We start from the raw sequence: 15584 nt of genomic DNA, 5'->3' as shown, positions 1-15584 counted from the left end.
GGGCAATGACAGAACCCAACAAGTATGCATGAAGCTCACAGTAAGGCAAGGCAGGCAAAGAAACCTAGGGAAATAAGTAGCTTCTCTCTTTAAAAGATATGTCACTTTTCTCCAAGTCCTCCCTTTCTCTGGTGAGGAGAAGGAACAATAACAGACTGCCGAGTATTAAAAAATTCCTTGCAAATTTAAGTGGCTCCTTAAATTATGAGTTGAGTGGATTTGAGGAAGTATTGGACTTATGAGAGAGGGAGATGGCTTCAGTCTCCTGAGTTCCCAGTGGAGAAAAGTTTCTGCCCCAATTTCCTTGCTTTATATATTTTCACAGAAATGGCAATGAAACTCATTGCTATTTTTTATTCCTACAGGCACTATAAGGAAAGTCTACTGTTGCTTGGTGTTGACTTTTGATGACATCATTGGCGCATCTGAAAACTAACTACAGAAATCTTTAGTAGCAAAAAATTTTCTGATAACATTTAATGGGTGGTACAGACCTGGCATCAGTTACAAGCATTGATGCACTAATGCTATTACATCTGTACTGATACTTTTTATTTCCATTCAGTAACACTACAAAAATATTTTATATGTTACCAATTTCTAGTTATTGATTCTAGTTATCTAGTTAAATATGGCTCCTTAGTGTAGCAGCAGTGTTTCATCTTCAGCATAGTCCTAGACTAGATTAGGAGTTTGGACCTGAATTCTATTCTAAGCACTATCACTGCTTAGTGATCTGTCTCGGTATTTCCAGAGTTAAAATGGTAATACTACTACTTATCTCCCAACTGGCACCCCTCAGGGGTTCTAAGAATTAATTAGCAGTGGTAATGGGCTTTGAAAGTATAAAGCACTTTAAATGTTACTGTTGCTGACAGGGCCAATCAGCCACTAAAAATGGCATGCACATCTTTTACTCTGCCTCACTGCTACATCACTCAGTATCACAGAAATGCTCGTGCCTGTCCATATTCCAAATTTTTAACATTGCAGATAACTAATTAAAATACACACTGTTCTGTTATTAGCAAAACTAGTGAAATCTGATTTCCTTTTGTCTTATGGCTGGTTTCCCTGATATCTAACAAACAGTAATCACAGAATGAATCTTCTCTCACAACTGGGATTTTCATAAATTAGCCCTTCATACAGACTCCCTGGTGTCTATTATAAGGGTGAGCTCATAGTGAGGGCACTACTAGGATCTCATCTCTATCTGACCACCAATTTTCACAGAACATGGCGGACATAGTACTAAGCACTCTGTGAAATTGCTCTGGCAGACCACAAAATTCAAAAGCTATTGGCAAGGACATATAAAAGACAGGCACACAGAGACAGATGGATCAAATAAACATCTTCACCTTAAGAAGCTAGGCTAAACCCAGAAAATTTATTTTCCTAATGTGCAGCCCTGAATTACTGCTTAACATCGCCAGAGTCCTGAATTGCATTTAGCTATGCAGCCAATAGAAATATTAAACAGAGAATTTCTACAGTGGTATAAGGAGATCCATCACTGGTGAGGCATTTACGTGACCCTCACCACCATACCTGTGCTATTAGTACAAATCTTGTTCCTGCTTTGCTTCTTGGGGAGATGCTGCACAGAACTTGTTAAATGGTAATGCAGTACAAATAATGTATCTTATTCTCTTGAGACAACATGAACTTCCCTCTGACATACACTTAGCTGATTAAGGAATATTTGTTCAGATGGTCAGAACCACTGCTCTTTTCCTTAATATCCTCCTTTGTTCCTCCCACATCTTTTTCTCCTTTAATCTCAAGTCAGTGAGACATGGTGATACCCATCGCTATCCATGGGTTTACTAACATGTTCATCATGTCTAAACCTTTAGGGTTGAGTCAGCTCTGCTTCTACACATTTGTAATGCTTCCACGCAAACCCCTCAAACTGGTATAGACTTATGCAAGAAAGGACAAGGTGGACGAATATTGATTTCTACAGGGCTGTTTAGAGGCAGGGAGACTGCAGGGAGATTCACAATTAAGGTTACAGAGCTGTCTCTACACGATTCTACTTAGCTGCCCAGCCTCTCATAAAGAGCACTACATAATGAGCTGCACACTTGCTTTAGTCACTGTGGTTAACATCTGTGCAAAAGCTTTGCAGCTTTACAAAGATCACGGGGTGGGATTCCCAGTTCTACTTATATTGTCCAGGGAAATCAAGGCAAAGATAACATATGCCGCTTTCAAAGTGTTCCTCTTCTAGCCATTCCCCTTTATATGCTCGGTAAGAAGACAGAAACGTGGACTAATGCATAATACCGGAAGGTGAGAAGTGAATTGTTCTTTAGTAAACAGAGGTTCAAGCTTCTGAAAGCTAAAAAAGCGGCAGTATATTCAGACAGGCTAAATAGTACAGATCATTTCAATAATTTATCAACTATTTGATGATGCTACAGCACTTCTGCATTTACAGAATGCTGCACAGACATGAATGAATCCTCACAGTATTGCTGCTTTTATTCTAATGGCTAGAACAATAAAAAAAAGCAATAATAAATTATCTTTATTATAATACCCGCATGCAAACTTCATATTAGCTGCATTGCCTCAACCTGACTGTACTCCTTATCTAAGAGATTTGCACTCAGTCTTAAAATAACAAGTAACTGATATTATTCTATCTTCGGTAAAGAAATAATTGCTAAAGAATGAAGAAGCTGGTAGACAATGTACAAACACTAAACTTTCATTCTGTTGAAAAATCCGTACATTGCTCATAACAGCATGCTTATCTTGTAGTCTTTAGTAAAACCTTTCATATCCTCCAACAAATTTGTATACTCTAAAGAGCCAGGCTAGACTGAGTTTTTTTTTTCCTCTGTGCTAAGCAGTGATGTTTATGCAACTGAAAGAAAATTCATTTTGCTGTGCAACACCTACATATTCTTGTTACTGGACAAGGCAATCAAATGTACTATCTCTTGGCAAAATTCTGGAGTCAGCAGACAAATTTAGACTGTGGCTGAGACATACAGAAAATAAGTCTAACAGTTAAACCTTTACTATACCTCTGCCGGCTCACCTCCAGTTTTGCACTTTTTGTAGCTTATCAATTTGTTTTTGCTTCCTAAATTGACATTTAGCCAATCACTCCACAAATGAGTAAAAATCAAACATACATTGCTTTTAACCAAAGCTCCAAAGAAGTGGAACAAAATCTCTCCCATCATAAAAGATAGAGGCAAGCTTGTTTACAGCTAGTATTGCATTCCTTGAGCACTCAGCAACTTATTCAAGTGAATATCCTCAGGTAGTATGCTTTATCATTTTTATTATCGATTATTAAAAATATATATATCATGTAGTAGAAATGAGCTTATTTGCAAGTCTTTAAAAAAATCAGTGGAGACTAGTCTGAAGAAGGTTTCACTTATTAGACTGCTCTTTCACAATTCATTCTTCTAACTGGTACCAATTGCTTCTAAACACTGCATCAAGTCACTTACTTGAAAGCTGTTAATGTAAAAAGCCTGAGGGTACAATATTATTATTATATTGGCAACAGATTAGTACGTCATTTATCTGAGAGTCACTTATATGCACACATACTCAAGAAAAACAGATAAAATATAAACTGCTTAATATAATTATTTTAATTTCTTACCAATATGAGCACTGTTACATTAGAAACTACTCCAGAGTTCCAAATGGCTTAATTGTCCTTGTCTCCAGCAGTCCTAGTCTTGTCTCAGTCTTGCTTCAATGTATTTATTTATTTAAATAGCTCATCTGCAAATCAATGTGGAGTAGTTTTCCCCTCTGCCTTCTGATAGTCAGACAAAAGTTCACATCTAAGTCCACTGCCACTGCAGTTTCTGTAGCAGAACTCAGACCTTATAATTTGCTTCTATAATCTCTTATTATTTAAAACAAGTAAGATTCTGAGTCTTGGTTCATTTTAAAATTTGGTATGAAAAATATTTGCAGGCAAAAACAAAATAAGGATAAACCCGAATTATAGTTAAATCTAACTGTGTAATGATGATTAATCCAAAGGACGAGAAAGAGAATAGAAATACCAGTGTCTGATAGCTAAGGAACTGTCATCCTTTTCTTTAATTTTTTTTCTCAAATATCTAGTATAATTTTATTTTATGCTCTTTCACAGGCTGCTTTAGGGTTTTAATACAGATATTTTAATAGAATGGGAAGTGAATGAATATGGTCAGGGTGCTGAGGAAGGAAGAATGGATTTTTATGATGATGATCTGTGCATATGGCTTGAAAGGAATTAATCAAATCTGTGATCTTTTACCTCACCAACAAGACAATTAGCTAATACATGTTTAGCTGAACGTGGAGCATGATAAGAACATGATTACAACTAGATACCATCTCCCAGTTGATGGGTGACAGTCTGCTAAATTGCAAATTTGCCCATGTCCTAAGACAAAGTGCAAATTTTAGCTGTGATGACACTCAGGTTTTTAAGAGAGATTCAAAAGAGAGACAAGTACTTAAACATTCTATCAATAATCACTTCCCTCTATCCTCTACCATTTTCAAAAGGCACTGAAAAATTCAATAGCAGAATTCAGGGTGAGTTTTCATACATGGAAATCAGTGTTGATTATATATCCTTTTAATGCTGACAAACCAAACCACTGGTGGTAAACTTGCTAGTGTCCAGTGGTAGATGAGAGTACTCAGATAGATTTTCTAAGATAATTAAGAGCTGAAATCAAGTTCACTCCTTTTTTTCCCTCTTGTGAAAACACACAAATAGAATCATACTGGTTCCTTATTTTAAATACACACATTCCTTATTTTTAATACACACGTCTCAAAGGAAATAGTTATTACTAATAAGTTTTTATAAAATGAATGCTAGAACTTCTTAGCAGTAGGCAGCTAGTGGTAGAAAAACTGTTGCCTTGAAGAGCTTGTACTCTCATGGGAAACTTTTCAGCGCCACAGGTAACTCCCAGGTTCTTTTAAAAAGCAATGCTCAAAAGTGACAGAATAGACCAAAAAACTAAAAAAAAAGGAAGCATTATTCTATTCTTCCTCCCATTTTACAGATGAGATAACAAATCACAGACAGATTAAGTTACTCTTCAGGTACCTTCCTTATTTCTTTCTCATAGGGCCCATTCTTCCTTTTCAAACATATTTAGCTATTTTTATTCTTCTGAAGCACCAACATGGACTTTTATTCCCAACATTGTCTATCAAAAAAATAGCAAAGAATTGTGAGAAGAATTTCTTCCATAAATATTCTCCCTCTTCTTCAGTCAGGCTTTCCAAGACCAAATAATATTCATCTACATAACTTGCTAGATGTCACTTGAAATATCAAACCCAGACTTGGGTTGGCTATCAAACACAACTTGCCAGAGTTCCAGAGAAGTCACTCCAGTTGTTGATGGATAAACCTGAAGATCTGACACACACTTTTCATTTCTTTCTAATAGACTACTTTGGCTGAAGACTGCCAGCCTGCCCCCCACTTGCTGAAGGATCACTGTGGTCTTCTGTAATTGAAGTACACAATGTTTGTTCTTTGCTATGTCTTCCATTTCTTTGTCTGCTAGTTTATTTTTCTCCTTAGTCTGTTACAAAAGCACCTGATTTTTTTTTGCATATACTCAATAAGACATGTCAAGAAAACATAGTATTAGAAACATACCACTTTAAGACACTAAAAACAGGGACACTTTCTTATTATTCATACTGTTATTTTAGATGGATATTGCACAGCATGAAGTACCTTAGCTGCAGACCTTTACTTCCACCACAAGTATACCCAAGATGTGTTCCACTTACTAAAGGGATGCTTGCTCCATTTACGAGAAAACATTTTGTGCTTGTAAATGCTATACTCCTTCAGTGAGTCAACACTGACGTAACTGGAAAGCAGATAATAATCAAGGTGCCACTTGGCTGTGTGAACTATGTATGTGAAAAAGTATTTCCAAATGTAGCACTGATTAAAATGAAAAATTCCCAGCAAAGGTCAGACCACTGTTTTTTGTAAGCAGTCTTACAAACAACGCATTAGAAGTAAACTTTGTATAACACATAATGCATATTTATAATCCAAGAGTTAACCTTTCTAAATCCTTGCTCAGTTTTATTCCTTTATGCTAAAATATCTTGGACACCATATGGTCTAGATGGGTAAAGAAAGGTGTTAACAGAGTTTTGGTCCTAAAAGCCTAAAGAAACCACAGAATCCTAGAAAACAGTAGCAGAATGAAGCTCAAGGGGCCATTTATTTCTATTAATACCCTCATGCTTATTATTATTGCCCTTGCTACCAAGCAGAACCAGATATACCTATGGCATTTCTGTGAGAAGTCTGTTCACCCTGCTCTTAAGAGTTCAGAGATTCTATAATCTCCCAGGGAATCTATTCCAGCGCTTCACTAGCCTCACTGGTAGCAAAATTCTGAAGTCTGATTTAAATCCAACTGGAATTCGTGTCCGTTACTTCTTGCCCTACTAATACTAAGCATGGAAAACAGATTATTCCTTTCCTCCTTGCAGGAGAAAAGATGTATTTGAAGACGTATCCTTGCCTCCACTATTTGTCTCTTCTCTAGTCTGGACAGTCCCAATTCTTTAACTGTTTGCTCGCAGGCCATGCTCTCTGGTGCTCTGGTCATTCCTGTTCATAATCTTGGACAATTTGTCCACATCCTTTCTGGAGCTTGGCATTCAAACTAGGTACATTCCAAGATGAATTTCAGTACTCCAACCAATTGAAAAATTATCTTCTCCAACTCCTACTAACTTATCCTTTTCTTCTTCTACACAACTCCTAGGTCTTGACTACTGATGTTACCTGTGGTAGGTGTCTGACTGAAATTTTCTAGAGGCTGATACTGAAAATGCATTGTATAATTAGGATTCTCAGCAATGCTTATTACTAATATTCTTTTTACAGTAATTGTGGCCCAAATATATCCTTGAATTCTCTCTTACTACTCTATGTATTTATTAAATGATGCTTTCCATCATGTGCTGTATAGGATTTCCTCTACAGGACAATGTTCTTCCTAAAAAGACTATGAAGTATCGCCACATTGTTAATAGTTAGGTAAATACTCTGTATTTCTCATCAAAAGAATATGTTATACAAGGTGATTTTATTCGATATAACTTCAGCAATTAGGAAAATGAAGGTTTCTAGGGCATTAGAAGTCTCTAGAAGAAATGAATGTTATCTGTAATGATGAATTAATACATTCTAAATCCCATTTTAATTTACTTGCCTCCTCTTTCTACATTTTTATATCCAATATATGTATAGTGAACACTATTTCTATCAATACAGCAAGCGGACAAGTTGAGCTACTGCGTACTGTAACAGTTACAAAAGTAAAAAATTCTCTTTGCTTTCTTTTTTCCTCTCATTAAGATCTTCATTATGAAATGGTTGCATGTAGAGCAAAATGTAGAAGACATTTCATATGATGGCTGTATTTTGCATGTGCTTTTGTTATTCAAAATCACCATCAGGCATGACTATAATTATTTGCAAAGGCAGCTTTTTTTTCCACTCCCTTTTTTTCCTATACTATGTTTCATCACAGCTCCACAAGTTATCAACAAGTGAAGAGGGATGTTTTCTAGCATTTCTAACATCTGCTTGCAGGAAGATTATAGAAAAAGTTTTCTTTCTTGAGTATGAAAAGCACATAAATATATCCAAGAACTTCCCATTCCAAAACCCTAAATGAATGTGGAAACTGAAAAATTAAACAGTCAAACAGTCGAACATTATGAAACTGAACTTGCTTCTGCAATCTTAACGCACTCTGCTAGCTATAAGAATACAGTCCAATTTTTAAAGAAACCCTTTACCACAGACTATCAAATATTCTATATATTTGTACCCTTGACAGGTTAAAAACAATTCTGCGACAAAGATTTAAAGACAAACAGCAATTCAGCATATCAGTCTCATGATTTTTACTGTCACCTGTTGAATGTCCATACTTGCCTGTTCTGCTGGGATATGCTCTCTATAAACACTGAAATCAGCATTAGCATTCTATTCACCAGGTGAATTTACAGAGGGCTTTTTTACATTTAAATTAATTGAATTGGTTTGTCATCTTGTTGGATTGTGATTCAAAACAATGTTTGAAGGTCAGCTTTTGGGGGTCATTAAATCTCTGGAATTTCATTGGTGCAAGTGATATGGTATGAGCTCTGGGTATCATAATGTTATAATGTTATGGAAGATGCACTCAGGCAAACGGGTCATGTTGACAAGAGTAAAATTTGACAACTGGGGTAAAAAACAATATTGGTGGATATGATATTGACTTGAAATGACTGGGTAGTGTAGAGGAAGAATGATTTAATGAGGCAAGATATGAAAGTGAAAAACCAATTTTAGCTTTTTGGACTGTTGTGTATGGGAATTTACATAACAGCAAGACTGAAATAGTTTAGCAACAGTAATCAAGAATTAGAAAGAATGATTGTATATGCGTTTTCAAATGCATTACTTCAGATTTTATCATTGAGGGCTGTAATAAAAGGAATACAAAGAATCCTTGATTGAAAACTGAGTCAATTGAAACAAACAATTTTTTTTTAACCTATTTATTGTAATTATTTTCCTTAGAACAAATTAGAATGAGATTAATTCTGATCTTACTTGCATTAATTCAGTCTGTCATAACAGAGAAGGAGTTGCGTAAAATTAACCTGGACTCATACCAGTTTGAAAGAAGACTCAGACCAAACATGCTGTACTGTGAAATGAAAATTATTATTGCTGAGCAAGCAATTTATCATTTTAATTGGTTGCTAGAGGTGTTCTGCTATGTGTTTTGGGCTGGAGCCATGGGATACAGTTATTTTCATTAGCAAGATGTCTCTCAGGGACTTATCTGCTTGGCTGCTTACTGAAGAATTTTTAGCCTGGATAAATCCAGTAAAATAATTTGCACGTTTCTATTATCCACGAGGTTTTGTGTAATTTAATTCTCTGTTAGATACTCCTGCTTACAAAACAATCTGTAAGCTGTTTCAACAATTCTCACAGGACTGTGTTTAAATATCACTGAAAACTAGAATACTATTTAAACAATTACCAATCCTGTTATCTTCAGCTACACTGAAGCTTACACTGTTTATAACTCAGTTCAGTTGGTCAAGAATGTATAAAATGACCATAGTAAAAGGCTATGGTAAGGCCCTCCTGTTGTATTTATTTCCTAAACGTGGCTGTCTCTAGTAAATAATGGTTTAAATGAACCCACAAGTCACCTTATTGCAGTGTAAATCAAACTGTGTGACTGCTGCTGTCTAACGGCTATGTTAAGGAAAGAACATCCAGCTGGATGTCTGAAGTAGCTGCCAGAAATTCTGACTTCAGAAGACACTCTGGATTGAAATATTGGAGACATGAAGCAGTTGAAGAGCTTCTCTGACCAACATGGAGACTTTAACTCTTTGTGTATGGGTCTAGAGGATACTTTTTCTCAGTATTATCTGTTAAAATACACAGCAGTAAGAATAATCAGGGATACCCTAGTTTGTTTGTGCAAACAGAAATTTTTATTTCCCTTAGCAATTGTAAATGTTCTCAGGCACACTCAACTGATAGATTACACTTCCTGATCTGCAATGGTATAATTATTTTCAGCATATCACCAGTTAACCTTCAAGAATGTCAGAGATCAGGCAAGTTCTAACAGTTTAGCAAGGATCCTTATCTTAGCCAGGTGGCAATCATAATCTTCAAAAACCCTTCTCATTGGTCTAACTTGAGTCAATTAGCATAGGTTTCCATGCACTGAAAGGAATAACAGATGCCCAAAAAATGTATTTATCAGAGCTATATGGTGGCCTAGTGAGAGTCAAAATAGATATAATGAATAATATAAAATAATTATCCAGTTATATGAGAGACTTCTGGATTATAAAACTGCATCTGAGGTACTAGCATAATATTGGTGATCCTAGCAAACATGACTCCTAGAAAGTCTGCAAGGCAATTTGTAGAAGTGTGCCTGCTACACAACACTGCCAGTAAAAAACAGATTTCCATATTTCAGCAATCTGAATCAACTATCGAAAATAGTCAAGAAGAGAATGAGAGTAGAGAAGAGTTTTATTATAGTGATGGATGAACCTGAACAAAATAACAATAGATCTAAAAGTTTGTACAAAGCTGAAAACTATATAGCCAAAATACTTTTCTCTCCCATAACTAAAAGCAAGAACACAGTCCATTTGTTCATATTAGACGCCATGCTCAATTCCACCAGAAGGAAGGAGACAGCTGTAAGATTGTTCCTTTTTTCTTTTGTTGAAAAAACTATCACTGATGCCTTGTCACTCATTAAAACAATAAAAACTGCTCTGATATCTCCTTTGTGATAACACCAAAAAAAAGATCAAAGCCCTTGCCACCTATATTACATCCTTTACAAGAGCATCCACTTGCCTATTTACTGCTGTCTTGTATACAAAAAAGAATATACATTTAAAGAAAAGATATATTCTTCCTTTGATGATCTTCAGTTGGTTATTTACTGAGAAGCATAAAGCTGTACATAAACTCTCCTTAGTTATGGTTTATGATATTGAAATCTATGCCAGTCTCCCAAATTTCTGGGGTGTGGTCATTTAACAGACTTGCACAAGCCTTATAGGAAGCCCTGTTAAAAACATGCACTCTCTACTTATCATAGAGTCATACTAGGATAATGTGTGAAATTATGCATGAAAATTAGGATTATGTGTGAAAATGTGAAAAAGAAAAAATAGCCCCGCAAACTAGAATGCTGCCCTTAATTTAACTCCTGTGACAGAGCAAATGCATTGTGAAGATCCAATTTTGGTCCAAGACACTGATTGGAACAGATTGGAAGATTTAAATTAATGTTTTGGTATTCTGATTAAATATATGATTGCAAGATTTTGTGAGATCTTATTTTTCTATGGTTTAGCATTTAGGAGTTATAATGATGATTAGCATTTGATTTTAAATAGGGCTATCAAACGTCACTATCGGGGCTTTATTCTCATAAACTTTCTATCAAAATCCAGTGCACCACATAAGTCAGAGAGAGAATTTTATTTTAGAAAGTGCGAGTGTTATGAAAATGACTGAAAATGCATTCAGTTCAAAGCATTTATTCAGGAGATTTATGCTATAATAATAATATTAATATTATTATTATTAATAATAATATTATTATATATTATTATTATTTTTTACTAATGATATTACTAGGGCCATGATAGTAATACTTAGAATTGACTGAAAAAATACATAATAATTTTCAATTTTCAGTGATTTTATGGTAGTCCTGCTCACATGCCTGAGAAAATACATCCCAAAACTCATAACAGATCTGCTCAGTGCTCTACACAGAGCTCTAGACAGAGCTCTATTTCAAATGCCTGAACAATATTTATCAAAACTCTAAAAGAAATTGTTTCCATGTTTTATGTTGATGGGGAATGACCGGAACTGGTATCTTCCTCACAGGAAAAAGGAAGAGAAGGGGAAATTAAACACTGCTACAGTTTGAATACAATTATTGTACACTGTGCCGAGTGGTTATTTTGAAATTGTCTATTGCACATGGTGATTAACTAGAGAGTCTGAATCCTGACTGGGCAGTCGGCAGGATCCTGAGCTGTTCTGCCGCTGCTTCATAAACTCAGCAATGCTCACGGTAATGCTGTAAAGTGCATCATCACTAATACAGGGTTTCATTAGGTAAAGGTACACCAATTAACATCCAATTTTGAATAGCACTATTAGGCATAAATGTAATGGACTTCTGTAACACTGAAAGGTTAAGACTATTAACATGTTTGACAATTTGCATATATTCTCAGTAAAAATGCAAATAAGACCATGTGTTGTTGTATTTGACAAACATTGAAATTTTATATGCTTTTCATTGATTTCTTCTTTTCATAATTCACTATATTAGTGTTTTCACACACCTTCCATAAAATCTACTGACAGACTTCTGCTGTGAAGTCTTCTGACTTCACATAATAGTGCCATTCTAGGTGCTATCAGAGTAGACTAGAACTTTCTAAACAGTTAAAAAAAATAAACATTTATCTTTCTCTTAAAATTTTCTAAACAAAATCTAGAGCTTGTATTTGCTTTTTAGAATCCTTAATTGACTTTGACAATAGTAGTTACGAGCATCATATACAGTGGCACATAATAACCAAGCTGAGAAAAAGGATAAATGCTGAAATACTTTTACTACATGTAGAGGAATAACACACGGTACTAATTGGTACTATCATCAAACTGGTGCCATTCACAGTCAGGAATGTGTTGTATCCTAAAGCACTATTTCCAGGAGGAACAGTATAGTATATGTGAATTTGGATTTCCTGTTCTGTAATATCACTTTCTGAAAGAAGTTCTGGGAACACTGCCAGAATCAAGATATGGACCTTATTAAGCAGGTAAGCTTCAACTATTCTTGAGAATAGTCATTCATCTGTTTGCAAAATGCCCCTTATCTGTACTTCCCAAACTAGAACTGGCATGAAATCATATTCAAAACTTGAGACAACATATTACAGATTGGAACACCTACTTTGCAGTCAGGGCTGAACTTCGGTAACGTGCTGACAACAAACCATACTATTTTCAGTTCAGGGGTTGTGATGAAGGAAAGGAGATAGGAAGAATCTATTCTTATCTCCAGTCAACACTCAGTCCTGGAAAGGCCTGCTGAGTAGTCAGTACAAACAGGCCAGCCAAGAGCCTGCGTACCAGGTACTATCAAATTCCCCAGTTTCACCTAGGAGTATCACAATGTTGAATAAAACCACGTTTAATTTGCATGGTTGATTTCTGAGCCACAGGAAGCCATTCACATTGTCTACTTCTGGCATCTAAGATCAAAGTACGAACACCTTGCTACTGAAGTTCCATATAAAATAAGAATAAAAAGACTCAACCAATAGATTCCCCAATAGATAGAACTATGAGCTACACGACTGCTATGTGACACAGTCATAACAAAACTTCCATATTCTCTCCAATCAAAGCTTGCTAATTAACATGCTATGAATGTGCATAGTATAGACAATACATATTTTCAAGGAAGTAATTATTTCACTCAGTAGCATTATGTTACCTAAAAATAAATTAAAAAAGCAAAAAACAATGGCATCTTCTATACTCACAAATAAAATTTTTCATCCCAGACTGGATTCAAGTTTCCAAAAATAGTCTTTGTTCTCCGCTTCGTTTTGCCAACTTGCACAGTAACATATGGGTCACTTGAGCCAGTTTTGTCTTTAGCTTGTAAGCCCTGAGCACAGAGCACTGCAACAAAAGCAGAGAAATGCGTTTCAGCCCTTGTAGCTCTCATTGCCAAGAAATAAATGAGACGGTGAAAAAAGCAACAGGAAATGAAGCCCTCAAACTGAGGACTCCTGAAAAAAGGTTTTCTGGGTCAATTTTCCCAGACTCTGTTATTTTAGAGATAGACAAGGCTTTTCCAACTGCCTCTCTGGACTGTATAAAGTCTACATATATGGTTTAATAGAGTAATAATTTAAAGATACACTACAAAGCACAAAACAAGTATTTTCCTTGCCATGTGTAATTCAGATCCTCAAACTTTGGTTTAATCAGCTTGGCAAGCAATGCAATGGTGCAGTAGAATTCAGCTTGAGTCTTACAATCCCCTGAAAAGCAGGTAAAAGTTCCAAAATCTGCACTGTGGATTATAAAAATAACCATGAATATCCAGAGCAGGTAATAGACTCTGTTGTTTCTATGGGCATTTTCAGAACACTTTCTATTCTACCATAGACAGGGCGACAGTTCAAATCAATTGTCATTAACTGTATATATATTTCTTAACATTTATGACAGTTAATGGTACGTTTACAGTTAATGTATATGCATTTTGTGGCAAATATAAATACACGTAATTTGATTTTCCATCAGAATTCAGAACACTGGAGATCTCAGGAGAATGCAAGACTGTCAGATTCAGGCCTCCCAAATCCAAAACAAGTTGCAACTAAAACGCTTGTCATAACTGCTAGCATCAGCAGAGATTTATTATTTTGTACATATCATTAAAAACATCTCAGTGGTAGCATTTAGTTAAAATTTACTACTGTCAATCATTTTGGATACCGAAGCTCACTCACAGTGTGCTCAGAAAAATAACTTCATAAAAAATGGCATCTTAATCAGCTGATCTGCTTCCTGCGTGAATTCAGTCACATCAGCTGACTTTAATGATACAAGTAAGTTTCTGTTATATTTTTGCACATCTCATTCCTGATAAAATTCTGTAACTCTTAGGAATTAACTAGAAAGTCTTTTGTCCTCCTCTTCACTCTAACCCAAAGGGAAATTTTTAGAAGACAAGGGAATACCCCTTTCTTATTTATGCAGAAGAATTAGGTGCCAGCTTAGAAAATCTCTTCCAGAATGGTTAACTATTATTATACAGGTCTGAATACAAGGCAGCCCTGAATACCCTTTAGAAGTAGAAATAAAAATAGGAATACCACTTAAACATCTCCCCTAACACACTCCCATATCTGACATATCCTCATCTCCCCAAAGCTTGTCCCACAGCCTGACAACTACGTCTTTGAGCTTCACAAAGTCCCACAGACTTCAGAGAGGCCTCCCCTCTTCCTAATCCATCAGACCTGCAACCTCAGATTTCTGCTGGGTTTCTCCTGGCATATACCTACTACCCCTCAGCCCCATGTAGAGCCTGCCCCATAGCTGAGGGGGCTTCAGTGAGGACTAAGAGCCTTGCACAGCTAACTACATACCTACTAATTCAATCATGGTCCACCTGCACAGTGTTTTTCTCCTTCCCCTCCTGAAACGCAGCTCTGCTTTTCAGCAACGGAAATAAGAAGTACAGCTCTCAAGGACCCTTCCTGCAGTTATACCAAAAATTGACACAGAATCTAAAAGGACTATAGTTCAACTTCTTTCTCCATTTGTCAGTTAGAAAAACTTCCCTAGGTACAGGTGAGAAACATCAGGTGTGGAGAATTAAATTAAACATACCTTTTAGCAAGTTGCTATTAAGCCGTGAGAAAAATATAAGTACATTACTTAAGTATACACTATTGTTTACTAAGTAATAAAGCTCTTATTTCACTCATTTTAATCAAAACTTACTAGTAAAAACTGGAAAGGGTTCCTAAAGCTTATCTCCTTATCCCCCGTAAGAAGAATAGTACAAATCCTAGAGAAAGAGGAAATACTTAATTTACTTTTAATATAGAGCAGGGATTATTATTTTTAATGACACTAAAACTAAGTTGAGGCTAATTTAGATGTGAAATCTAATCAAACTCAGAGTCCTTTAATGTTTCACATTGCTGTCTTTCAACTCTTTAGTTTTACAGTTTAATCTCTATTTGTTTCTAATCTAATATCATATACAGGTGGGTTGGCCTGTGTAGCCAGCAGAGTTTTTAATTTTATTTAGTTTTCTGCACTGAGTTTTGAATTCAAATATTTAAATGTTGAAGATGGAGATCCTCGATTTTTTTAACTACAGTTGGGAATCTTTAAAAGCAGTCAGCCTAATGTGAAAGCTGAA

At 35.7% G+C, this 15584-nt stretch overlaps 1 protein-coding gene across 1 annotated transcript in view; it reads right to left on the bottom strand.

The window, feature by feature from the left end:
* UNC13C (unc-13 homolog C) overlaps positions 1 to 15584 on the bottom strand; it is a 215474-nt gene that overhangs the window by 131965 nt on the left and 67925 nt on the right. Inside the window, exon 9 of the mRNA XM_067305207.1 lies at positions 13177 to 13318. Within this exon, the coding sequence (XP_067161308.1) occupies positions 13177 to 13318 (142 nt within the window). The remainder of the gene's footprint in view (positions 1 to 13176; positions 13319 to 15584) is intronic.

This window comes from Apteryx mantelli, chromosome 15, assembly GCF_036417845.1.
Source record: "Apteryx mantelli isolate bAptMan1 chromosome 15, bAptMan1.hap1, whole genome shotgun sequence".
Taxonomy (NCBI): domain Eukaryota; kingdom Metazoa; phylum Chordata; class Aves; order Apterygiformes; family Apterygidae; genus Apteryx; species Apteryx mantelli.
This window is presented reverse-complemented; position numbering and strand designations above follow the sequence as displayed.